Source organism: Podarcis tiliguerta, assembly GCF_965153285.1.
Source record: "Podarcis tiliguerta genome assembly, chromosome: 16".
NCBI classification, from domain to species: domain Eukaryota; kingdom Metazoa; phylum Chordata; class Lepidosauria; order Squamata; family Lacertidae; genus Podarcis; species Podarcis tiliguerta.
The window spans coordinates 8,810,499-8,836,820 of NC_139549.1; the positions used below are offsets into that span (position 1 = coordinate 8,810,499).

At 50.7% G+C, this 26,322-nt stretch overlaps 1 protein-coding gene across 18 annotated transcripts in view; it reads right to left on the minus strand.

Moving 5' to 3' along the window:
• The window catches only part of TPM3 (tropomyosin 3), a gene marked incomplete at its 3' end in the record, with an annotated part of 76,426 nt that extends 52,481 nt beyond the window's left edge, over window positions 1–23,945 (minus strand). For 3 of the 18 annotated variants that reach the window (XR_014505775.1, XR_014505776.1, XM_083416792.1), the window contains exons 1-2: window positions 23,697–23,945; window positions 15,662–15,787 (exon numbers count right to left, since the gene is read on the minus strand). Coding sequence is in view for 10 of the 18 variants with exons in the window: in XM_083416792.1 (XP_083272918.1) it covers window positions 15,662–15,787; window positions 23,697–23,810 (240 nt within the window). Of the gene's footprint in view, window positions 1–7,594; window positions 7,856–15,661; window positions 15,788–23,696 lie in introns of those variants that run through there. The other 15 variants (XR_014505782.1, XM_083416785.1, XM_083416784.1 and 12 more) reach the window with 10 other exon arrangements.
• Window positions 23,946–26,322: the final 2,377 nt, after the last annotated feature.

The window sequence follows — 26,322 nt, forward strand, 5'->3', positions numbered from 1 at the left end:
TATAGATTTTACAAAATAAATTAAATGTACAGTGCAGATGGGACCATATTCTATTACCTTAAAAAATGGACCAAGCCTGAGAACCTCATTCTTTCTGTTCCAAGGCGCATAAGAATGTGAAGTACATAGGAAGGGGCCCTTCGGAATGAGGCAGGAAGCCCATCTATTCCAGCATCCTGGCTCCCCCAGAGCGGCCTGATTTATTCAGGAAGTCCACAAAGCAGGATATAAAGGCAATAACCCCCCCCTGCCTTCGTTTCCCAGCAACTGGTATTTGGAGTCATGCTGCCTTTAATCCTGGAAGCAGCAAACATTCATCGTGACTAGTAGCTATTGATAGCCTTTAAAAACCCACCAAAAACCCCAGATTTTTATTTGCACGTCAATATACACTACACCTGAAGGAAATCAGCCCTGAGTGCTCACTGGAAGGACAGATCGTGAAGCTGAGGCTCCAGTACTTTGGCCACCTCATGAGAAGAGAAGACTCCCTGGAGAAGACCCTGATGTTGGGAAAGATGGAGGGCACAAGGAGAAGGGGACGACAGAGGACGAGATGGTGGGACAGTGTTTTCGAGGTTACCAGCATGAGTTTGATCAAACTGCGGGAGGCAGTGGAGGACAGAGGTGCCTGGCGTGCTCTGGTCCAGGGCGTTACGAAGAGTCGGACACGACTAAACGACTAAACAACAACAACAACATACACTACACAGTTATCTGCGAAAAGGGGCTGAGATGTTAATATCACAAATCGGAAATGGATTCTTTTATCAATTCTAATTTGAAAAGCATTTGTGTCACCCAATTTAGGGATATTAAAATATTTAAAATACAACCCAAGCATGCTCTAAAGGAGCCACTTCCAGGCAACAGAAATACAGTCAATTCCTTTCAGAGATCCTAAGCTCTTTCTTGGAGTCTTGAGTTACTAAGATCCAGCTGTCTATAAACATCTGCATATCCTTCTATAGCAACAGTCACTAGAGTTGATTTTATTAAAGACATGGTTGCATGTCCGGCATTACACTCCAAGCAGATCCATTGAAACTGATGGACGTGACTAACCTGGGCCTGTTCATTTCAATGGCAGCACTTAACAGATCACCTTATCTCCCATGCCAACAAATGTCCGACCTTGCCTGACTTTCGACATTTTCAAAACGGAGGACATCCTCTTGTCACAAGGGTCAGCTAGAGAAAGATTTCTTCACACTAAGCATACACTGACTGAATTCCATCAGCTACCAAGATTGGTACTTTTTAAACTCAAGGCTCCTTGCCCTCAGTGTTTTGAAGCCAGACCAGCGATGCCTCAGAAGGAGTTTTTTTACAGTAGAGTGATAAAGATTCAGTTCCCTATCTGTTTCCTTATTGCTCCCAGGCAGGCGGAAACTGGGTTCTGCAAAATACATTCGCACTTATCTGAGCTTATTAAAAAAAAGGGAAGTGAGCATGCAAGCAAGAACGAATAAATTCAACAGGGAAGCAGCCAGCATGAAGAAAAATTATTGCCTGTGATAAAGGGGATGGGCAGGCAATTAAGAGAGTCTCATGCTACAAGACAGATGCACTTTAGATCCAATACCTAAGCACCCTTGAAGATAATCTGGTGTTAGAAACCAGCTGTGAGCAGTATCTGGTTTCCTGAACAGCAGCCCTGACAAAGAGACAAGGCAGGCCTTGGTACCAGCCAGCACAGCCATTTGCTGCCCTATCAGCCAACAAAAGCAGCCAGCTGTGGCCCAGAGCAAAACCAAGGCTCCCCGGCCTGTGGTGCAAAACTACACAGATCACCCAATGATTTATCTCGAGTTCATCCCGACAAGCCAATATCTGCGTCTTTGGGTGAGCTACATTCTCAAGAAAAAGGGGGAGAGGGAAGGAAAGCCACCAGAAGCTCCCACAGAGCCTTCTTTCGCTTCTCAGGTCAAGTTAAGTTAGGGTCGGGTTTGTAGCCCCTCTTCTCCCAATGAAATATCTAGGGGCCTTTCAATACTGTTTTGCATGCGCAAAAATTCAGGGGCAGACGCACTGCTTCATGTCCAATCGGAACACGTACCATGGCTTCCTGCTGAAACCCTATAACTTTTCATGCCACAGCTGGGACTGGGATAGCTCTGTTAGTATGGCTCATGGGTTCGAGCCCCACATCGGGCTAAATATTCCTGCATTGCAAAGAACTGAATGAGCGTCATGATCCGTTGAACTCTAAATTCTGACTGCTCCAGGGATTGTGGGGCGTTGGACTAGACACCCCTTCCAACTCTACAATTCTATTACTTTTTTTGCGGGGGGGGGAGATTCCCACTTTTCTTGCACCCCTCCAGATGACAAGAACACGGCAACATTGGGGAAGCATTGCAGGACCACCAATACAGCAGAATGACTTCTGGGGAGGTTCAGTGTAAATCCACCACTATTGCACTACTGCAGCATCGACGACAAGTTGCACAATACACACACCCCTGAGTGTGGAGGGACCCCCTAGAGAATACTCACCCATTGCAGCCTCCACCCACCATCACAATGGCAAAGCAGAGATTGCCTGGGGAAGATGACCCCTTGCTTTTGGATTCAAGGGACACAAAGCTGGTCAGCCTTGATATTGTGTTCTAGAAGCACCCCACTCCAGAAAAGCAACCTGATTCTTCAGCCGCCTATTATGGCAGCTTTCACCAACCTAACGCCCCTTGTCATGTTTTGGACTACAAGTCCCATCAGCCCCAGCCAGCACAGCCATGCTGGCCAGGGCAAAGTCCAAAACATCTAGAGGTGCAGCAGGCTGCACCCACTGAACCTAGCAGGGTTTGCATCCAAGGAAACTGAAGAAAAGAATCAGCCATGGCTCTGGCCATCCCTGCCCATAATGGCTGCTGCTGGGGCTGCTGGGAGTTGGAGTCCACAATGCCTGGAGGGGTGCCAGGCTGGGTGAAGGGCTGAACTACACACCACGGGGGAGTTCTGCGACTGGATCAATCTATGTCAGAGCAGGGGGCGGGGCGGTGGCGCAGATCTGGATAAGCTATCTCTGCAATATCCCGCGCACTGCCCAGCTTTTACCAGCGATCACAATTCCCTCCAGCAGGGCAGGCCGTGGGCGAAGCCTGCCTCTCCCCGCACCAGCCTAAACTGCCTCATTTCCTGAGCAGGAAGCAGAAGGGCCACCCCACTGCGTCCAGGAGATCCCTCTTGGAGGCGGCTTTCCGGGAAACGCCTTTCAAAGGAGATCTATGGTGGAGAGACCCCTTGGCCTCACTCTCAGAGGCCCTTTATCCAAGACTCACGGAGCTGAAGCACAAAAGGGGAGCAGCCCTGATTTACAGCCCACCCTCCCACATCGTGCCATCAGGAAGCCTTGCCCTAGGCCAGCCCTAGTATTTCCCCCTGCAACCCCCTGCCTCCCCGCCCCCAAACTGGCTACTGATGTTCTGCCCTGCAGGCAAACTCAGGAATGGGGAAGGAAAGCAAATATTGATACAGAACTTAACAAAGACTATCCCTCGACATTGCTGTGTAAGCCTCTAAGCAACGGCTTGTCTCTTTCCACTCTGTATTTTCATATCCATTTATGGGTAGTGTGGGTTGCTTGATTAAAAAAAACCCAACTTAAAATCAAATGTCTGCATAAACAGGAAGGTGTTTAAAGAAGGAAAAAAGACGGGAGGCCTTTTATCTGCCCCACGTGTCCATGGATTGTATTCCATGCCAACCCTACTAAGAGTAGACCCATTCAAGTGAATGAACATGACTACCTAGAGCTCATTCTTTCCAATAGGTCTACAGCCCTCTGATAATAATTGAGGGGTTTTTTGGGGGGGGTGTACTTTCTTGTATTCTATTATTGATAGCTACCTCGAGTAATGCATTTAGGCACTCAAAAAGAAAGATCACACACTATGGGAAAAACACAGACACACCCCAGCATCTACCCAGAATTCCTCACTGGTTTGCACCACACATTATTCCCCACCAAACCTATGCCCCACTAAGGATAGGACTTGCGGTCTCTTCTGGTTCCTATTTGCAGGGGGGGTGCATTTCTGAGCCCAAGGGCCATATCCCCACATGGGTGATCTTCCAGGGACCACACACCAGTAGTGGCCAGGGCAACGGGTCAAAATGGGCAGCTTTGCACACAAAATTGAGAGGTTTCTAAACACGCACCTATGCATCTCTCTCCAACCAAGCCAATAAGAACGATCGCCATTTAAGGACACATTTTCAGCAGGGCAAAGCAGCCAGGGAGGGTCACCAGATCAGACTGGACAGGGGCGTGGCACTGGAGCACCAAGAGGACAGGCCAGAGGTTCCTCATCCATAATCTACTGCCCATTCAAGGCTCCCAGAATAAGAAAGGACGGGGTGACTTTATGTTCTTGTTTCAAAGTCTCTGCCTTATATAGAACTGGGTGCCTTGCAACAGCACTCTGGGGTTTCCCGCACTCAAAGTCTTCCCCAGCCTCTGCTACCTAGTGCTTTTCAACTGGAAACGCCAGGATTCCAACCACATAAGAGCCCGCTGGATCAGGGCCAAAGCCCCATTGAGTTCAGCATCCTGTTCTTGCAGACGCTGCCTAGATGCTTGTGGGGAAACCTGCAGCCAAGACCAGAGCACAAGGGCCCTCCCCGTTCTTGTGGTTTCCAGAAATTGGTATTCAGATACCATGGAGGAAGAGCAAAGCAAGAGCTCTGCTGCCAAGTTGTGGGCCCACCCTTATGCTCAGCAAGGTTGACGCTGGGCACCATTGGCCTGAATTCACCCACACTTCTCTCCTGGAGCTGCTCTGTCCATCTGGCCGAGAGCACCCAACTCCTCCCCTGCAAACCTAGGCATTTTGCAGCCTCTGATCTTCACGCACGATATAATTAAAAGGCACGGGGTTCACAACAAGATGTAATATCGCAAGCTTTTTAATAAAAGAGCGCTCATTGTTCCTTGCTTGGGGGAATGAGAGGGGGATGTTGTTGCCACGCCCTGCTTTGGGGCTTCCTAGTATACCTTTGCACTATACATCAGAGCGACAGAGAGGAAAGAGCTGCCCTACAGCAAAACAGAACCTCCAGGTGCAGAGGCAGTCTACCCCTGAATATCAGGCACCAGGAACAAAACAAAAGGAAGGCAGCGGCCTTCTCTGGATTGCCTGGAGGGATCTATCCAGCGTCCATCGCAGGAAACGAGACGCTGGGCAGGACGGAGCCTCGGCCTAACCCAGTACGGTTCTTCCGGAAGAAAGAGGCAGGACAGCTCCATACAGAACCTCCAAGCTCAAAAGCAGTTTATTTCCGAACACCAAAAGGCTGAAAATGAGCAATGTGGGGGGGCGGCGGTTGCCATCACCTTCACCATTCATTTGTGACCTTTCCAGTTGGGACTGTGCTCTGATGAGACACAACAGTCCTTATGTTCTTGAGAAAGACGATGACCAAGAATGTAACCACCATGGCAGTCCATAGTTAAAACTATGGAGCCCGCTCCTACAGGAGGCAGTGCCGGCCACCAACCTAGACTGCTTTAAAAGAGGATTAGGCACATTCACAGAGGACAGGGCTGTTGATGGCTACTAAACACAACGGCTATGCTCTGCCTGCACACTTGGAAGGCAATAATGCTTCTGAAAACCACTTGGTGGAAACCACAGGAGGGGAGAGTGGCTCTTGTGCTCAGGGGCAGATGGGCCCCTGGCCAGATCCAGCAGGCTGTATGTTCTGATAGTCACAGGCTGCCTAGTGTTCAGGGAGCAGTAAACATGCATCACCTTCCTCCTTGGTAAGGGGCTTCTAGAAGCAGCTAATTAGAGGGAAGAAGACAGGGGACCATACCACTGTTTGGATGCTAGACTTTCTACCCAGTCCAGTGGGAATCTTATGCTGCACAGCTTACAGCCGCAATGGTTAAATAGGAGCCTCCCACGTTTCAAGGCAGAATACCACCAAGAAATTTTCAAAAACACCAGTCACTAGGGGATTAAAAACAAACAAACAGGAAAGGAACTCTTGCCTTCATCAACCCCTCACTTAAGGGCGCCCCAGAAGCATCCTGCAAGGGCCACAGCTGGATGATGAGATCTCTCTGAAGTGGCCCAACAAAATCTCTTCTCAGGCTTTTGTACGTGTGATGGCTCCATTTTAGTTTCCTGGCAAGACCACTGAGCTACTTCCCTATGTGAGGGAAGACTAAAACATCTGGGGCTTTTAAAGGAGGGGTGTATGGCAGAGGTGCACAAGATTAAATACATGGTGTGGAGAAAATGGATAGGGAAGAAAACTAATCCTAGAATCTGGGGAGGGAGTATCAGTCAATGAAGCTGGAGAGATTCAGGACAGCCCAAATGAAGGAGTTCCTTCGCTCAGTAGGAAATCTGCTGCCACAAGATGAAGCGACGCCCACCAACTTGGAAACAAAAATAGATGAGTTCATGAAGAATAAGGCTAGCGATAGCCACTAGCCATACTGACTATGTGCCAGCTCCAGGATCAGACGCAGTAGGCTTGTGCATAAGGCTTTTGGGGGTTCACATGTAGGAGAGGGCTTGGGAGCTTCCTGCAAAGCATCTGATGAGGAGCGGCAGAGGCAAGATGGGTGGGCGGGAAGGATGCAGAGTTAAATGGACCCTTGGCCCAATCTAGAAGAGATCTTCTTACGAGCAGAGCTGTGGATCAGTGGCAGAGCATCCGCCTTGCGTGCATAAGGTCCCAGGTTCAATCTCCAACAGGCACCTCCAGGTAAGGTCACAAAAGACTCCCTGCCTGAAATCTGCCGCCCTTCGGTGTAGACAACACTGAGCTAGATGGACCAATGGTTCAGTAGGAGGCAGCTTCCGATGTTCCGATGTTCCCCAAACAGAGCACCCATGTGTAGGAGCAGCCAGCCTAGAGGACGAGGCCCGGCAGACAACTGGTACTCAAGCCCAACCCTTACAGGGTCTCCAGATGCACCACTGTGGGAAACCTGGAGCCCATGCCCAATGCCTTAAAGGTAAAGCTACCCCTGACCATTAGGTCCAGTTGCGGACGACTCTGGGGTTGCGCGCTCATCTCGCTCTATAGGCCGAGGGAGCCGGTGTTTGTCTGCAGATAGCTTCTGGATCACGTGGCCAGCATAACTAAGCCGCTTCTGGCGAACCACAGCAGCGCACAGAAACACCGTTTACCTTCCCGCCGGAGTGGTACCTATTTATCTACTTGTGCTTTGACGTGCTTTCGAACTGCTAGGTGGGCAGGAGCTGGGACCGAACAACGGGAGCTCACCCCATCGCGGGGATTCGAACTGCCAACCTTCTGATCGGCAAGTCCTAGGCTCTGTGGTTTAACCCACATCGCCACCCGCGTCCCTTACTCATAGAAGAACCATTGATGGAGAAGGACCATGGCTAAATTTCAGTGGGGTCCTCTCTGAGGAGAACTCAGTTGGGCCGAGACGGGCCTCCGAATTAATCCTGCTGGTGGCCTAAAGGGCAGGGCAAGGCTTGAGAGCCACTTTGGCCAAGCGCAGAGGCTTCTGGGAGAGTGGCCAAGCGCAGAGGGTTCTGGGTAGCAGCTGCTGCCCTCCGTGGCCCCGGCCCGCCCGTCCCCCCGGGGCGCCCCCTCGTCCTACCTGCTCCCGGGCGCGGCGCTCGGCCTCCGCCTCCCTCTGCAGCCTCTCCGCTCGCTCGTCGGCCTCGTCGGCGTGCTGCTGCAGCACCTGGATCTTGCGCTTCACCGCCTCGATGGTGGTCGCCCCGGCCATGGCCACAGACTTGCCTGCTTCTCCTGCCCCGGCCCGCCCCAGCTCTCCACTCCGTCCGCGCCTCCGCCGCCGCTCCCGACAGCCCCCGCGCCCCGCCCTGAAATACCCGGGAGGCGGCGCCCCCTCCCGCCTTCTCGGTGACGTCACGCGGCCGCCGAGGGCCCCGGATGAAGGCGGGGCCGCCGCCACAGCCTCCCTGCCCGGCTCTTAACTCCAGCTGCAGGGTTGCCATGGCAACGGGAGCAGGCCGCCAAGCCAGAGTCGGTTAAAAAAAAAAAGAGAGAGAAACCTCAGCATCCTCCTCCATTCGCTCCGCCACACCCACCGCCAGCCCCACCAACAAAGGGGAAAAGCAGTGGGGGCTCCTCCAGTGGGGCTGGCCCCTTTGCAAAGGAGAATGGGAGGCAAGAGAACCCTCCCAGCCCCCTTTGCAGGCCGGTTGAAAAGCAATGGGGGTCGGCTGCCTGTGAAGCGCCCATCTCATGCTGCAGATGCACCTCAGAAGTGTCTAGCTGCCGGATCAGGCCGGCGGTCCATCCTCTCCTCCTCACACTGGCCAACCCAGATGCTGCTTGCCGCTGAAATCCATGGGGTTTTGCTTCCAAGGGAAAATAGGGGCCGGAGCAAGTTGGAAGCCCATCTGGGCGGCCCCGCAGGATCCCCCAGCCGTGTCGTAGACCTCAAAGCATTCCTACGATTACCATTCACAAGCTGCACCAGCCTGGAAAGCCTAAGAACATCAGAAAGGCCTGCTGGATCCAGCCAAGGGCCCATCGAGTCCTGCATCCTGTTCTCAGATTGGCTGAAGAGTTGCTGTGGCAAACCCAGAAGCACTAAAGCATTCTCCCCTGCGGCAGTTTGCAGCGACCATGGAGGCAGAGCCCAGCCATTGTGGCTGGTAGCCACCGGCCTGGATTTGTCCAATCCCCTTTTAAAGCCGTCCCAAGTTGGTAGCCGTCACTGCCTCCTGCGAAAGCAAATCCCAGTGCCATTTGAAGAAGCCCCTTCCTTTTATCTGTCCCAAATCTCCCAGCATTTAGCTTCGTTGGACACCCACGAGTTATAGTGCTTAAGCACAAACTGAATTTCATTTCTTCCCCATCCCTAACAGGCTTCAGCCAAACCATTGTCCCAAAGCATGATGTCATCACACACACAGTTTAAAAAAAAAGCTTTTTGGCCTTACTAATTCCTCTGACATTCCCATCCACTCCTGCATGTTGGCAGATCTGCTACCATAAAAGAGGGGGGGGTGTTAGGAACCTAGACTTGAAGACTGCAAGGACAACTAGGTACATATATGGGCACGAGAGATCCAAACCCAACCTTTGCAAAACAGCATCTGGGTTTTTTTTTACTGGGAGATGAAGCAAGGCTGGGAAACATTCCATTCCAGTGAGGTCTTTCTTCTCGCTCGCTCACGCAGAAGCACACACATACATCGCCCTCTTACAAGCCTGCTCCCCCTTTCCCTGATCAATGGAAGATCTGAGACTCTAGTTTCCAGATGACTTTGCTGCCAGTTATGGCTGTGGGTTACACATATTTGACCAAGTGGCATTTGCCTGGTGCGTCAAGGCACCGCGGGAACATCCAGCTCTAATTTGTATGCCGTTTCCCTTGGAACAAGGCGATGCAGCCGGTTTTAGAGCACGCTGTCCGCCCTGCTAGTCAGAAAGAGTTGTGTAGAAGCGCCCTTATCAAACTCTGCAGACCTTTCCTGGCTGAGAACTAATAAGGAGAGTTTTCGTTTCGGCAGACAGGAACGGCGCAGGCTCGATCCCACTGTTGGCTCCAGGCGCAAGACTGAAATGAAACTTAACTTAAACAGCTGGGTGACACTCCCGTTTCAAAATCCGGATTTAGTATCTTGAGGACGGGAATGGAATTGTGAATAAGAACCTGAGAAGGTAAAAAGTTCTGTTGGATCAGACCAAACGTCTGTCTAGGCCTCCAGCCTTGGAATCATAAGAAGAACCTACTGGATTGGGCCAGTGTTCCACATAGTCCATCATCCATCACAATGGCCATCCAGATGGTCTCAATGGGTAACCCACAAGCAAGACTCACACACAGGAGCCAGTCCCCCTCTGACTGGCAGTCAGAAGCCTTACTGCCTCTGAGTGCAGAGGAATGGCACGGCCATCAGAGCTAGCAGCCATTGAAGCAACATAGGAAGCTATGTTACACTCATTGTAATGCCTAGCAGCAGTTTTCTGGGGTTTCACACAGGAATCTTCCCCACCCCTACCATGAGATGCTAGAGATTGAACCCGGGAGTTTTGACATGCCACTGAATTATGGTCTTTCCCTTTATAAATAAAGCAAGATTCTAGTTCTTATTGTTCCAAGAACAAGGCTGATTTAAATAGGAGCACACAAAGTGCTAGATGGACTAGTCAAGACACTGGTACCATCTAACAGATTGAGGTTGAATCCCGACAAGACAGAAACACTTGTTTCCAGGGGACAGGGGAGAGACAATCGGGGTGGGGGGGATTCCCTGGTTCTGAATGGGTTAACACTACCCCTAAATGACCAGATGTGCAGCTCGGGAGTAATTTTGGAGGCGTAGGTCATTTCTGAGTCCAGGGCAGCTGTCTACCCACTCCATCTGGTACACCGGCTGAGACTGTCTCATCAGAGGTACATGCTCTGGTTATGTCCCACTTGGACTACTGCAATGTGCTCTACATGGGGCTACCTTTGAAGGTGACTTGGAAACTACAAATAATACCCTCCTTCTGTTTCCAACACCTGGTATCCAGAGGCACACTGCCTCTGACAATGAAGGAGCAAGATTCACCTTCCTTGGAACTTTTTTTAAACAAAGTTTTAAAAAGTTACTAGTCCTTATTGTTCTGTGAAGATCTGCTTGGGGAAATGGTGGGTTTGAACCTGAAGAGTCCCAGATGTCAGAGGGCAGCGCTTCATATAGCTCCTTGAAACTTCTCCACTATACTGTACCAGAAAAGGGGGGAGGGTAATTATGCAATAGTAGCTTTGAAAAAAAATCAGAATAAGTTATGCAGAATAGATTAAATTGTGCAAATCACATTTGCATAACGTACCCAGCGTGCAGAATTCAACTATTGTTGTTGAGCATGCATTACTGATGCAGAATTTTGATTTTATTTCATTTTCTAAAAGGTCGGCCCATAGCTAACCAAGCCTTCAGGGGTATAAGTGTGGGGGGCACATAGCATTCCTTCCGTGAGGTATCTGCCTCTCTCCACCTCCCCCCAGCGTCTCAATTTATCCATACAGCCGTAAATCGGCCTGGGGGATGAGCAGCCATCTGGAGTCGGTCGGAGGAAGTCTCGGGAATCTCTCCCGCAAAGCCTTTTTGGCACCCGTCACTCCTTCCTCCTTCCTCCTTCCAGCGGGGTCAGCATACCGATCCTGACTTTGCAATTAGCACCCAAGGAGTGCTGAGCATTCCTTGGCACCGAGGCCGGGCTTCTGAGGTTACTCTCACCCTCCTGGAGCCCCCCTATGGGGCGTCTAAGTGGTTAGGCTGCTCAAGAAACTCGCAGCTAATGTTTCTTCTTGGGCCTTCCTCCCATGTGTTGACAGCCAGCCAGTACTGGACAGCAGACCTCAGAGAACGAAACCCCACCACCCCAAGCACTCCATATTTCAATTCCTGGGCTGCTTAATGGGATTGAAGGAGCTTTTCCTCAGTAACTGTGGAGAAAGGGATGTGTTCTCTGGCCCCCTCTGCTGGGCACATGTGGGGAGGCAGGAACTAGCCGAATCAAGGTGGAGGGGGAATCAATGATCTGAGACCCTTCCATGTCCTGTTCATTGTGCATTCATGAGCATTTGTGCTCATGATGCTATCGCAGCAGTCATGCGTGATCCCGCTTTCAAAACTATTCGTCCCCTGCAAGAGTTTTGGTGTAGACACACTGCTTTGTTTCCAATGGGTTCCATACCATCGTGCCGAAATCCTCTACATTTTTATAGGTAAAGGTAAAGGGACCCCTGACCATTAGGTCCAGTCGTGGCCGACTCTGGGGTTGCAACGCTCATCTCGCTTTATTGGCCGAGGGAGCCGGCGTACAGCTTCCGGGTCATGTGGCCAGCATGACTAAGCCGCTTCTGGTGAACCAGAGCAGCGCACGGAAACGCCATTTACCTTCCCGCCGAAGCGGTACCTATTTATCTACTTGCACTTTGACGTGCTTTCGAACTGCTAGGTTGGCAGGAGCAGGGACCGAGCAACGGGAGCTCACCCCATCTCGGGGATTCGAACCGCCGACCTTCTGATCGGCAAGTCCTAGGCTTTGTGGTTTAACCCACAGTGCCACCCGCGTCTTTATACTGTACCACAAATATTCTGGCTACAGTAAAAGCACCCCCAACCCGAAGATAATGTGGAAGCATCTCAGAACAACTAATAAAGCAGAACGATGTGGAGATGATCCCATACCCTCCAACATTTCTCCAATGAAAATAGGGACGTCCTATTCCACAATGATAATAATCATAATACTTTTGTTATTTATACTCAACTGGGTTGCCGCAGCCACTCTGGGCGGCTTCCAGCTCACCACAGACTTCTCCCTTGTTCTCTTAGAATGGCAACGGCACCCACCTCAGAGGTACCATACCTGAGCTCCGGCAGGTGGGGAAAAAGCTCTGGTTCTTACTCTGCTCCACCAAGCAGGATCCAGAAAAGGAAGCGATAGGTGGCAGGAGGTGGCAAAAGCTCAAATGTCCGTCAATTCCCCCCCTCCCATAGGCGATAAATCTGTACAGATAATCCCCTCCGAATGCCAAGTGGCAGCTGCTCCGGGCGCTGACAGCCCTTAGCCGCTTGACGGATGGGGCCAACCTTCGCAGGGGAGAAACTCGACGCCATTGTTTTCCTAGAGACTGCCACCAACAATGCAAGGAATAGGGGGTGTGGGGCAGGCTGGCGGGGACTGCATAACTTTCCCAGCTCTTCCCCGGCCATTAGCGGGAGAGGGCCGGTTGGGTTTCCACTTATCCCAAAGTCCCGCCTGTCAATCTTGGGGCAGATTTGAGGCAGAACCCTTTCCTAAGTGACTCAGAGTTTCCAATTGCATCCCGTGCATGAGATAATCCACTTTTAAGGAGAATTTCTCGATGACCTGGGCAAGCAACGTTCTCTGTCCATCTCCCCATTTACAGGAATGGTCTGATGCCAACTCGGGCCATCAGTTCACCCAGCTCAATATTGTCAACAGCAGGCATGCTGGTTCCCAAGGGCCGCATTCCCCTTATGGGGAACTTTCCAAGGGCCACATGCCGGCAGGGGGCAGGGCCAGAGGCAGAAGTAGGCCGGTTTGTACACATAGTCACACACCCCTCTCTGTCCTCTGTGTGGAAAAGCAGGATCAGAGTTCAAGGACATGTCCCAGCCAGGCAAAAATGCTCAGGGCAGGCGGGTGAAACAGGGCCAGTGAAGGGCCAGATAGGGAGGCCTGGAGGGCCACATTTGCCCCCCAGGCTTGTGGTTCCCCACCCCTGGTCTACAAACTGGCACTGGCTGTCCCAGTCTTCAAATCGAGAATCATAGAATCATAGAGTTGGAAGAGACCACAAGGGCCATCGAGTCCAACCCCCTGCCAAGCAGGAAACACCATCAGAGCACTCCTGACATATGGTTGTCAAGCCTCTGCTTAAAGACCTCCAAAGAAGGAGACTCCACCACACTCCTTGGCAGCAAATTCCACTGTCAAACAGCTCTTACTGTCAGGAAGTTCTTCCTAATGTTTAGGTGGAATCTTCTTTCTTGTAGTTTGGATCCATTGCTCCGTGTCCGCTTCTCTGGAGCATGACAGGGATTGATCCTGCGACCTTTTGCATGCAAGGCAAAAGCTCTACTGCTGAGCATGCCTTCCCATTAGTTTAGGACAGAGATTATGAGAAAATGGGAAAGAAGCATCCCCGACCTTGTGCCCTCCAGACGTTGCTGGACTCCTCAAAGATCAATGGATATGACTTTGTACAACAGACTCCATATGTTTCAACCATGCAGAGCTCAGAGGTTCATATACACCTGCATGCCTCTGTCCAACCGGGCAATCAGGAGCACTACCAGAGTTCAAGGACACGCTCCACCCGGGCCAAAACATTCAGAGCTGGGCTCGTGAGGGCGCTATGGTTTGGGGAGTTTCCCAAGGGCCAGATGGAGTAGCCTGAAGGGCCACAGATGAGATTCCCCACCCCCTGCTCTAAAAGAAAGCGAAGGAGACTCTCTTTGGCAAACACCTGCCTGCTTGTTCACCTGAATTCTCTCGTTGGTCGCCACAGGCGAGCAGCTGTTGATGATACTAATAGCGTTCCCGGTGTTAGATGGTAAGTTAAGCACTGTGGGCAACCGTGGAGCTGTGTTTGAGTTTTTAAGCCTAGACATTGCTGGGGAAAGACCCAGCCGGGGGACAGTTGGTTCTCCGGGTAGCTCCTGGCGTTGTGCAAAAGTCAGCAGCGGTTTGGTGAGCCTAACCGCAACGTTTGCTGGAAAAGATAAGGTTATTTTCAGAACCCGAGTGTTTCCTTTTCCTTCGCTTTCCGCTCCCCACACTTTCTGCCTTTCCTGTCAAGAGGCCGGGAAATGGGGGGGGGGGGTCAATCTCCTTGCCAGCTCATTTCACACCCTGGCACTGTGTGGCTTCCGGGTCGATTTGTCCTCAGGGTGGAGATGGGCAAACCTATCTATTTTGGTTCTTCTCCATTTCTCATTTTGCATATCTTATGTCTGTTTCTCCACATTTCCAGGTCAGTTAGCAATTTTAAAAAAAGAAAAACCAGCATTTGAATGCGCATTTCTCTTAAAATATACATTTTTGTGAGCAATTTCCTATAATACAGACATTTTCCCCAAATCAATTTCCCCCTAACATAAAGGACATAAGAAGGGTCTCCCCTGCCCTCCTTTCTTAAGGTCCTTTAGCGTTCATCCCAATTTGGGGCCAGGCAGCTCTTCAAAATCAAGAACAGGCAAAGTTGGTGCCCATTGGAGCTGATAGGGCAGGAGTCGGGGAGCCTGACACTAGGTGGCGCCAGAGCCAATGACAGGCAGAGCCCACTAATTCTAACTTTGCCCCCATCCTTCTCCTCCCTGTGGAGCTCTGGAAGGAGCAACCCTGAGACTAAGAAAAAGGAGAAAAATGTCAGACAGGACCACCTCCCCCTCCCCCTTGCAAGTAAGAGAGGGGCAGGCCAAAGGCAGAGCAAGGTTTATGGGGCAGTGCCCCATTCGCCCCAGTGGCTCAGCCTCTGTTGAAACCACAGCTGTCAACTGACAGATTTGAAAATAAGGGACCAGCAGCCTCGAAAATAAGGGATCAGCTGCCAAAATAAGGGATTTTCCCAGCACAGGTATGTTCATCTTCTGAGCCCCTCCGAGCCAAAGGCAGAAAGCCCAGCCAGCAGCCAAACGAAGCCTCAAGCGGTGGTTCCCACAGCGCAGCAACCCGGCAAAGGGGATGCAGCAAGGAAAACCACCGTCACCTCTCCGCTGGGAAGCGCTGAGCAAAGGCGAGTCCCCAGGCAACGCAGCCGATTTGATCGGCACAAGGCATGCAAGCTCCACCCCCCAGTCGTCCTTAGACTCCTTATTGGGTGAGCAACGCAGCCAAGCAACACAGTTGGAGCCTCCCTCCTCCCTGGCCAGCAGGGAGGGAGGGAGAGGAGCTGCTGCCTTTGATACCTGGGAAATTTAAGAGACATCATCAATAAGGGACAGCAGCGGGACACGGTGCTGGGATAAGGGAGTTTCCCGCCAAATAAGGGACAGTTGACAGTTATGGTTGAAACAGGGGACTGCCCTTTGCCCAGCAGGACCCACAGCCATTCCAGCCACGTGGTTTGGCCCTGCGAAAGTACTGGGTGAAAAAACAGTCCTGCTTAGGGAGCACAAATTCAGAGAGGGGCGTCCCTCCACCCCAGACCCATACATACGTCAGCAGCCTTCTTCTCCGCCAGCTCCAGCTTCTCCTGCGCATCTTTGAGAGCCTCTGAATATTTGTCCAGCTCGTCCTCCGTCCCCTTCAGCTTCTTCTGCATGGCGGCTAATTCATCTTCCAGCTGCAAAATGAAAGGGGAGGTAGCGTTTACCATACGTCCGTAGTCCTTCTTGAGGCCTAGAACCTTGAACGCTGAGTAAGAAGGGCCAAATCTGTCCCGTTTGGTTTCTCGTTTCTCCCCAGAATTAAGTTTATCTGCATTTCCATGTCAGGCACAACAGCAGAAGCTAATTGATTTAGCTGTGATTCTTGTATTGCGAGGGGTTGGACTAGATGTCCCTTAGGGGTCACTTCCAGCCCTACAGTTCTATGATTCTATGATTTCTGCAGATCAGGACTCCTGTGGAGGCACAGCAGCTGGCCAGGCTAATTCTTTTCTGATCAGCTGGCAACCTTCGGAAGACATCTAAGCTAGATTCAAAGAAAGTGTGTGTAGGATGTGTTTTATTGTGTTTTTAATATTCTGTTGGGAGCTGCCCAGAGTGGCTGAGAAAACCTAGCCAGATGGGTGGGATATAAATTATTATTATTATTATTATTATTATTATTATTATTATTATTATTATTGCTCCCATTTACTCTTGCAGCCAGCACACTCCCTCCCGTGGTGTGTACTGTTCATATTATTTTAGCCACAGAATCCACACCCATCCCGTATCTATCCTGTCGTTTCTAAGAAAAAGCTGTTTTTGGATGCTTTCCCTGCCAAATCAGCTCCGATCCAAATTGACCGGGGAGGGTGAGGGATGACCTAAGCTGAGTTTTAAAATGGCAAATGTGTACATATCCCCAATGCAAGGGTCCTGGGTTCAATCGACACTTACTGAGAAGGCTTATTAGCTGAAGCCCTTGAGGCTGCCGGTCAGTGCATGCAGTACTGAGCTAGATAGACCAGTCAGCGACTCAGCGTCATGGCTTCCCCCCAAAGCATCCCGGGGTACTGAGAGTTGTTAGCAGAAGGCTCATCAGAGAACTACAATTCCCAGAGTTCCCTCAGTAAATGACCATTCCCAGGATCCTTTGCAGGGAGGGAGCCATGTCTGTTAAGGGCGCTGAGAGTTGTTAGGAGACTCATTCCCATCCCAGAGCTACAATTTAACAACCAAGCCCTCTTCCCAAGGAACTCTGGGAATTGTAGATCTGGGAGGGGAATAGGGCATCCCCTCACAACTCTCAGCGCCCTTAGCAAACTACAGTTCTTGGGCTGTTTAAGGCACAGCAAGCCCGCAATTCACCCGGGAGTTACGTCCTGGGAATTGTGCCCAAAGCCAAAATCGCATATAGTCAGAACAAATTGAGATTAATGGCGGGTAAGATTGCCAAAGTCTTCTTTCCCCCGGGTGCCTGCCCGCTTTCTGACCCTTTTAAAAATTAAAATTAAAAAACGGTTTGTCTTCCATGCACGTAAAACTGAACGCGTGCAAGTTGAATGTGTGTTTGTTGTGTGCTTACTGTACAGTAGTACCTTGGGTTAAGTACTTAATTCGTTCTGGAGGTCCATTCTTAACCTGAAACTGCTCTTAACCTGAAGCACCACTTTAGCTAATGGGGCCTCCTGCTGCTGCTGCGCCGCCAGAGCACGATTTCTGTTCTCATCCTGAAGCAAAGTTCTTAACCTGAAGCACTTTTTCTGGGTGAGCAGAGTCTGTAACCTGAAGCCGAGGTACCACTGTAGTGCAATACTGCTTTGCTTACCAGTTATTTACTTACCTGTTGATTCACCTCATTTCTGCCCCACATTTCCCTACAAGAAGCTTGAGGTGGCACACTTGGTACTGCTCCCCCTCAGCCAACCCCCACAACAACCCTGCAAAGTGGGTCAGGCTGCAAGCAAGCAACTAGGCCCGAGCTCACAACCAGCGTGCTCCACGGCTAATAATAATAATAATATATTATTATTATTTATACCCCACCCATCTGGCTGGGTTTCCCCAGCCACTCTGGGCGGCTTGCAACACAATATTAAAATGCAGTAATGCATCAAACATTAAAAGCTTCCCTAGACTTCAGATGTCGTCCCAAAGTCTGGTAGTTGTTGTTGTCTTTGACATCTGGTGGGAGGGTGTTCCACAGGGCAGGTGCCACCACCGAGAAGGCCCTCTGCCTGGCTCCCTGTAACTTGGTTTCTCGCAGTGAGGGAACCGCCAGAAGGCCCTCGGCGCTGGACCTCAGTGTCCGGGCAGAACGATGGGGGTGGAGACGCTCCTTCAGATATACTGGCCAAATGGGGTATTGGAACCCTGGTCTCTCCCAGGTTCCGGTCCGACCCTCTAACCACTACACCACACTTTAAATGTCCAGCACTGTGTTCCTTTCAGAGGGTTCTGCGGCCAAACAGAGTGGAAGGGACTTTATACAATAATGTCCAGTTTATGCGACTGATTCGGGTGTTCCTCTCTCCCTCTCTACCTCCGCCTCCCCGCCATAGTTCCTCATCGCCTTACAAGGATACCATGAGAGGCTTCTCAAAGCGCAGATAGAGAGATTCCCCATCTCTAAATTCCCTTTGCTCTTCCAGCCTGAACAGACACGAAACATGACTCGATCTCTTCTGCCCTGCCTCCAGGCAAGGTCAAAACAACACGCAATCTCCGGCGTCCTAGACATTCCTCCTCCCGACAAAACCCTTTTCTTCCCCCCATTTCATATCCAGTCTAACCTGGGCGTGTAGGAACACAAGTCCTTATTTTAACAGACGTTTGCATGGGACTGCCCGATAGCAGAGCCAGCTGCATCGCAAACCGGCTTGAGCAACCTAGTCGCATACGCAGCACACATTGAAAGAGCTCGTATTCTGCTTTAAAGGTCAATGGCTTCCTTCAAAGAACTGTAGATTGTTAAGGGTCTCCTAACCCCTCTCAGCTCCCTTAACAAACTACAGTTCCCAGCAGTGGCGTAGCGTGGGGGGTGCAGGGGGGGCCGGCCGCACCGGGTGCAACATCTGGGGGGGGGCGCTCGCAGCTCTCTGCCCCTACTAAAATCCACGGGTTAGGGGGCGCAAATTACTTGCCTTGCCCCGGGTGCTGACAACCCACGCTACGCCACTGGTTCCCAGGATTCTTGGGTTGGGGGGGGAGCCACAGCTCGTCAAGTACATAGCTGTCAACTTTCAGATTTGAAAATACAGTGGTACCTTGGGTTACATACCCTTCAGGTTACATATGCTTCAGGTTACAGACTCCGCTAACCCAGAAATAGTGCTTCAGGTTAAGAACTTTGCTTCAGGATGAGAACAGAAATCGTGCTCCGGCGGTGCGGCAGCAGCAGGAGGCCCCATTAGCTAAAGTGGTGCTTCAGGTTAAGAACAATGTCAGGTTAAGAACGGACCTCCGGAACGAATTAATTACTTAACCTGAGGTACCACTGTAAGGGATCTGCAACCTCACCTGTCCCGGGGACAGTCTATGGGATATCTAACAACCCGGGATAGCAGCGGGAAACAGCGGTAAACAGCGCAGGAATAAGGGAATTTCCCGCAAAAAAGGGAAGGTTGACAGCTATGGTCAAGTATTATAAGAGTGCTTTTAAACATATGGTTTGTGTATGACCTGAATATTTACAGGCCATTTTTTAAAAAAAGTAGGCAGATTTGTGGATGTGTAACCGGTGGCGATTCACCCGTGTGGCTAAGAGAGAACCTCCATGTCCAGAGGCACTCTATCTTGTAATGCCAGAATTGGAGATGGGGAAGCTTTTGGGCCCGGTGGATGTGGCCACCGGGGTCTCGTTGCAAGAGGATGGCAAGGAGGTGAAAACATGGAAGAAAAAGGGGGTGGGACAGGGAGAAAGAATAGCAGAATCACAGAATGGCAGATTTGGAGGGGTCATCTAGTCCAAACCCCCCCCCCCCCCGCAGGATATTACATATTACAGTTTTCTAATTGAGAAAATAAAATAAAAGTATTTTGCTAGCGGTAGGGTTGGAATAGGGGATCCAGGCCCTAAGACGGTCATACTGTGGTACCTCGGGTTACATACGCTTCAGGTTACATACGCTTCAGGTTACATACCCCACTAACCCAGAAATAGTGCTTCAGGTTAAGAACTTTGCTTCAGGATGAGAACAGAAATCGTGCTCCGGTGGCAGCGGGAGGCCCCATTAGCTAAAGTGGTGCTTCAGGTTAAGAACAGTTTCAGGTTAAGAACAGACCTCCGGAACGAATTAAGTACTTAACCCGAGGTACCACTGTATTTGTCTTTCTGTATTTTCTAAGCTCAGCACCACGTTATTCCCTTCCCTTCCAAGGGGTTAGCTTGCACATCTCAGAGAATGAAGCCTGGATGAAAAGAAAATGACTCAGGGAGATGCAAGAATCTTTTGCCCAATGTGGGTCTCGAACCCACACAACCCTGAGATTAAGAGCCCTATGCTCTGCCGACTGAGGTATGAGCTGTGAGAGAGAGATGGTTTTGCAGAGGGGGGGGGGGCAGTGGCAGAGTGGAAGGAAAGAACCACTAACTTCAATGGTTCTAACCTGAGCTGGAGTAGTCTGGGATGCAACGCAAAACCTCCACCTATAGTGGCAGTCTACCTTTGCATCCTCGATTCTGAGAGCAAGCCCCCTGGAGGCGCTGTTGCTCTCATGCCCCGCTTGTGGGCTTTCTGGAGGCTTTTCTGATGTGTGGCAGATGTGTAGGAGAGGGGGGTGCAGGATGCTTTGGTTTGACACACACACCCCAGGACGCTCTTCTATTCTGACCCAGCTCCCTGGTGTGTGTGATGGGGAATCATAGAATCAAAGAGTTGGAAGAGACCACAAGGGCCATCGAGTCCAACCCCCTGCCAAGCAGGAAACACCATCAGAGCACTCCTGACATATGGTTGTCAAGCCTCTGCTTAAAGACCTCCAAAGAAGGAGACTCCACCACACTCCTTGGCAGCAAATTCCACTGTCAAACAGCTCTTACTGTCAGGAAGTTCTTCCTAATGTTTAGGTGGAATCTTCTTTCTTGTAGTTTGGATCCATTGCTCCGTGTCCACTTCTCTGGAGCAGCAGAAAACAACCTTTCTCCCTCCTCTATGTGACATCCTTTTATATATTTGAACATGGCTATCATATCACCCCTTAACCTCCTCTTCTCCAGGCTAAACATGCCCAGCTCCCTTAGCCGTTCCTCATAAGGCATCGTTTCCAGGCCTTTGACCATTTTGGTTGCCCTCCTCTGGACACGTTCCAGTTTGTCAGTGTCCTTCTTGAACTGTGGTGCCCAAAACTGGACACAGTACTCCAGGTGAGGTCTGACCAGAACAGAATACAGTGGCACTATTACTTCCCTTGATCTAGATGCTATACTCCTATTGATGCAGCCCAGAATTGCATTGGCTTTTTTAGCTGCCGAATCTCAGTCCTGTCTGGAAACGCAGAATACAATACGCCCATCTTCACATGCCCCCTTTATCTCCCCTATTGTCAGCTGTTTGGTCACCCTGAAGCCATCCTGATCACGGGGCGGGCAGGCAGCAGCGCCACCCACCCACCCACCCAGTCCTTCCTTCCTTTGTTTGCCAAGACTTTGTCAAGCATAAGGAATGTGAAACTGGAACTCTCTGGAGAAAGGAGCCAAGCCGGTCCCAGATTCTTTCTGCCCTCCATCATCCTCACCTTCTTTCTCTGTTCCTATAAACTCATCAAAAAACCCACCAACGCAGGTGGGGAGAGGTGAGTGCGAAGGTTTAGTCTGTGCTGGGGGTTAACCATTGCAACTCACTGCCTCTCAGCCTCACCTACCTCGCAGGGTTATTGTTAAATGTGGAAGGCAATAACCATTTACACAACCTTGAGGTCCTTGGAGAAACAGGTGGGATATATAAATGCAAGAAATAATCAATCAATCTTTATTACAGCCCAGAGACCCAACAAATCATTACAAATCAATACACAATTCATACAGCCTACCTCCAGGTTAATCAAGTATTTTGTTTAGAATATAGGGCTCATTTGTTCTTGCAACCACCGATAAAAACTTTGCCACTGCTAACGTTCTAGCTTTTGTCCGGTCTTCCAGTAGGAACCTGACATAGTGAGCCTCTGATTGTCCCGGGAAAGGTACCAGCAAGGGTAGTATCAGTTCAGCCCTGGCCTGCTCATATTTTGCACAATGCAACAAAATATGATTTATGGAATCGATGTCTTGAGCACACGAGCAAAGTCTGTCCTGGGAGGGACGCTTAAGGAACGCTTATTTGGCCTATAGAAACGCTGGATTAAACTACTTACCTCCATCTTATTTCAAAATCAAAAAATAGTATAAAGCCCTTTTGGCCTCAAAAAAAAGGCAGTCCGAACAAAATTCCTGGTCCCTGTTATTGAATGCAATAAATAAATAATATACGTGCGCAGAGGCCTCTTCCTGTGCTGCTGAGCGATGAGGACTCCCTGCAACTATTTTCAGTTCAGGAATTTGGCTTTGGGGGTCTTTTCAGTGGACGGTCGGCCAGATCTCTGAGCATACACAGAGTGCATTTTCCCCATGCTGCTGATCAAGTTGTGGGCACACAGCGGCAGATCCATCTGACACCCACAGGGAGGTGAGCTCTGAGTTGTGCTAACTTGAGGGGAAAGGCCCTCTGAACATATGCAGAGTGCATTTCTCTTGCCGGTGGGTAACCACCATCAGAGCCAACCTGGAATTAAGGGAAGGGGACCTCAGGCAAACATTAGATGGACAAGCACTCTGCACATGCTCAGGGGCTCCTCTGCAGCAGTTAGTTCACATGATCCGGGATGGAACTCTGCAATTTAAAAGGAATGCTGGAGGCTTAGTTGTCAATAGGACCTTGTGGTCCAGTCTCAGGCAGAAACTGTAGCCTGTATGTAGCCAGTGACAGCCCTACTCAGACTGGACCCATTGATATAAATGGCCATGACCTCACTTAAGACTATTCATTTCTCTGTGTGAGTTGTCTTTTCAACAGAAACCCCAAATTTTTAGGTCCCACTTTCCATTGATCCCATATTTATGAAAACCAAATAAGAAATTGCTGCTTTGAAAATGGTAAAAGTAAAGGTAAAGGTACCCCTGCCCGTATGGGCCAGTCGTGTCCGACTCTGGGGTTGCGTGCTCATCTCGCTCTAGAGGCCGGGAGCCAGCGCTGTCTGCAGACACTTCCGGGTCACATGGCCAGCGTGACGAAGCTGCTCTGGCGAACCAGCGCAGCACACGGAAACGGCGTTTACCTTCCCGCTATAAAGCGGTACCTATTCATCTACTTGCACTTGGGGGTGCTTTCGAACTGCTAGGTGGGCAGGAGCTGGGACCAAACAACGGGAGCTCACCCCGCCGCGGGGATTCGAACCGCCGACCATGCGATCGGCAAGTCCTAGGCACTGAGGTTTTACCCACAGCGCCACCCGCGTCCCTAGTTTGAAAAGGGAGAACAGCCCAATTTTTAATTTTTCAATTTTATTTTTTTGAAGCCGAAGCAAAAACTGGTGTTGTTGGATGCCAGGGTCTATCAGCTGCGGTGGCCAGGGATGATGGGATTCGTAGTTCCTCAACATCTGGAGGGCTGCAGGATCCCCACTTGCAAGCCAGCCCTGTTCCAACCCATCAGGGACCACATGTGAAATGCACCTCCAGAGATATAAAGCCGGGATATAGCCGTATCACTCCAGATGTTTCTGGACTCCAGTTCCCATCAGCGCCAGACACCATCGAATCACAGAAGGGACCACAAGGATCATCTAGAGCCAGCATGCCCAAAATTGGCCCGCCAGCTGTTTTGGGACTACAACTCCCACCATCCCTAGCTAACAGGATCAGCGGTCAGGGATGATGGGAGTTGTAGTCCCAAAACATCTGGAGGGCCAAGTTTGGCTATGCCTGAACTATGCCTGGGGGAAACAGAAACCAGGCCAGTTGACTTGAGGGCATCCGTGATGAGCTAAGTCAGAATTCGAATCCAGGACCCTACCACAAAGCTCCTCCCCGCCCCCCAGCACACACAGCCGAGCCCAGCGGCTGCCCACCTGCTTGCTCCTCTCTTCCGCCTGCTTTTGCTCTGCCTCGGCCTGCTCCGCCCGGTCCAGGGCGTTCTCCTTGTCCAGTTTGAGCATCTGCATCTTCTTCTTGATGGCTTCCATGGCGGCAGTCGGGGAGAGCTGTCCGTGCGAGTAGGAATGGAGAGCGCGCCGAGAGGACCTGGCTGGCACGAAGCAGACCCGGGGGGCACCCTGAGCGGACCTCGGCGCTGCCTACGAAAGCCTTCTCCTTCTCCTCCCTGCCCCTCGGCCCTTTATAGTCGTCCTCCCTGCCAGCTGGCCGGGAGGTGGGGCGGGGGGACCTGTGGCTTTCTAGGGCTTGCTCCAATTGGGTCCAGAATAACCCCCCCCCCCTCCATTGCCCTGGCACTGCCTTGCGGTGGTGGCAGTGCTGGGGAGAAGACCTGGGAGAGGCGTCCTTGTATTTTTTATTTTTTGCTTCGTGATGAGCTGTGGCCATATTTGGCCTCCCTAGGGGAACAGCTGAGTACCACTAATAGAAACCCCCAAAAGTGGCAGAAGAAGGGGAGGGGGTTGAATGCTGCTTTGTTTCAGCAAAGAGGACACCCGCCCCCCGTCACTCACCCACCCCTTTCCTTTAGCTTTTCTATATATGTGTGTGTGTGTATATATGTATATGTGTATATGCATGTGTGTGTGTGTGTGTATACTGAGCATACTGTTGGTGGGTTTTCGCCAACTCATTTCTAAGAGTGTGTGGTGTGGTACAGCAGTTAGAGAGTTGGACTAGGGCCTGGGGGAGAGCAAGATTCAAGTCCCTCCACCCCCCCAGAATTGTGGCCACGAAGCTGTCATTGGATGTCACCTTGAGCCAGAATCACAGAATCATAGGGTCCACGTGGGTCATCTACTTGAACCCCCTGCAATGAAAGAATCTTTTGCCCAACGTGGGGCTCAAACTCAGGACCCTGAGATTTGGGACTCAGCTATACTGCTGCAAATATAACGTTTTAAGTGCATTCTACAAATGTGACACTAGATGGCGCTGGTAAGCTAATGGCAAATTCCATATATATTTCAAAACGTTTTTTAAAAGCATTTTCACAGCAGGTTTTTTTTTTTTAATATGAGCTATCCCCGGTCGCTGCCTCTCAACATCACCTTACTTGTAGGGTTGTTGCGTGGATTAACTGAGGAGGGGAAGAACCATGTACGCCGTCTTGGAGAAAAAGGCGGGCTAGGGATGCAATAAATAAATAAATAAATAACAGAACAACGTTTGTCCTGCTCATTAAGTTTACTCTTTGTAGGCTACAGCCCAAGCGCTGCAGCTAGATCAATGACTCAGACCTGGCAAAGGTGCTTGAAAGAGCAACGCCAGGAAATCCTGAGAACCAGAAACTTGACTTTTTGTAATTTGGGGGTGCCTAGTTAGGATGTCATAATCCTCAAGGGCAGTTTCTGAGTCCCTAGAAATGTGGGGTTTGATGTGCCTGGTCTCTCTCACACACGCTTGCTTGAATCCTAAGTCGATGTGCTGTCCATTTTTTTCAACGGCTGGAGAAGAGACCATCTCTGAGCATGTGCTGAGTACCCTACCCTAACAGCAGGTGGCCACAGCCATATTCGCACACATCTGGAACTAAGGACATGGTAAAAGCCTGCAGGATTAGGCGAAGGGCCCATCTAGTCCACCATCCTGTTCTCACAGATGGCCCCGGGATGCTTGTAGGCAGAAACTGAGCACAAGAACAACTATTATTCGGTGCAAATTCATGCTAATAAAGACATTTTTGTACTCCCTTTCCTCCTAGTGCAGGTACCCCCAAACTTGGCCATCCAGGTGTTTTTGGGACTACAACTCCCATCATCCCTGACCACTGGCTCTGTTAGCTAGGGATGATGGGAGTTGTAGTCCCAAAACATCTCGAGGGCCGAGTTTGGGGATGCCTGTCCTAGGGCAATGAGAAAGTGGATAGCAAGAAGCTTCTCTCTCTCTCTCTCTCAGGATGCTAGAACTCGATAAGCTGAATGCTGGAAGATTCAGCGCAGATAAAAGAAAGTCCTTCTTTGTTAAACTGTGGAAACAGGAAGTTTTCGACTGGCTGGACCCCCACACGTCTTCTCTAGCATTGCAAGGAATGTTGTACTTGACTGCTCTCAGTGGATTACATCCCACAGAAGCAAGCTTTCAGGCTGCACAGGGCTCTTCCTCAGCTTGCATGCCAAGCAGCAGGGAGAGGAAGGCAGCCAAGTTCTCTTCTGGAAATAGAGCCGTTGGCAGTAAGGCGTCTCTGGGGGGAAGCAATGAGTCCCCCCAAATGTGATGGGACCCTTTTCCACCTGTGCTTTGGCTCCAATGCCAAGGGGGGCTGTGCCTCTTCCACCTCTGTTGACCTCGATGATGCCCATCAGGAATTGTACTCACCGGGGGGGGGGCACTTTTGTTTTTCTCCCCCACCCGCTTATAGATCTGGGTGCAGGACCGGCTGCCCTTGGCCACGTTGAAGGATCACGGGAGCAACTTGCAAACGGTCCAGCAGTTCATCAAGAAGAACCAGGTGCGAAGAGGAAGCTGTGGGGGGGGGGGCAGGGTGTGTGGGAGGTGCTGGGGAGCCCCCTCTCCCCAGGACAATGGGGGGAGCCTGTTTTG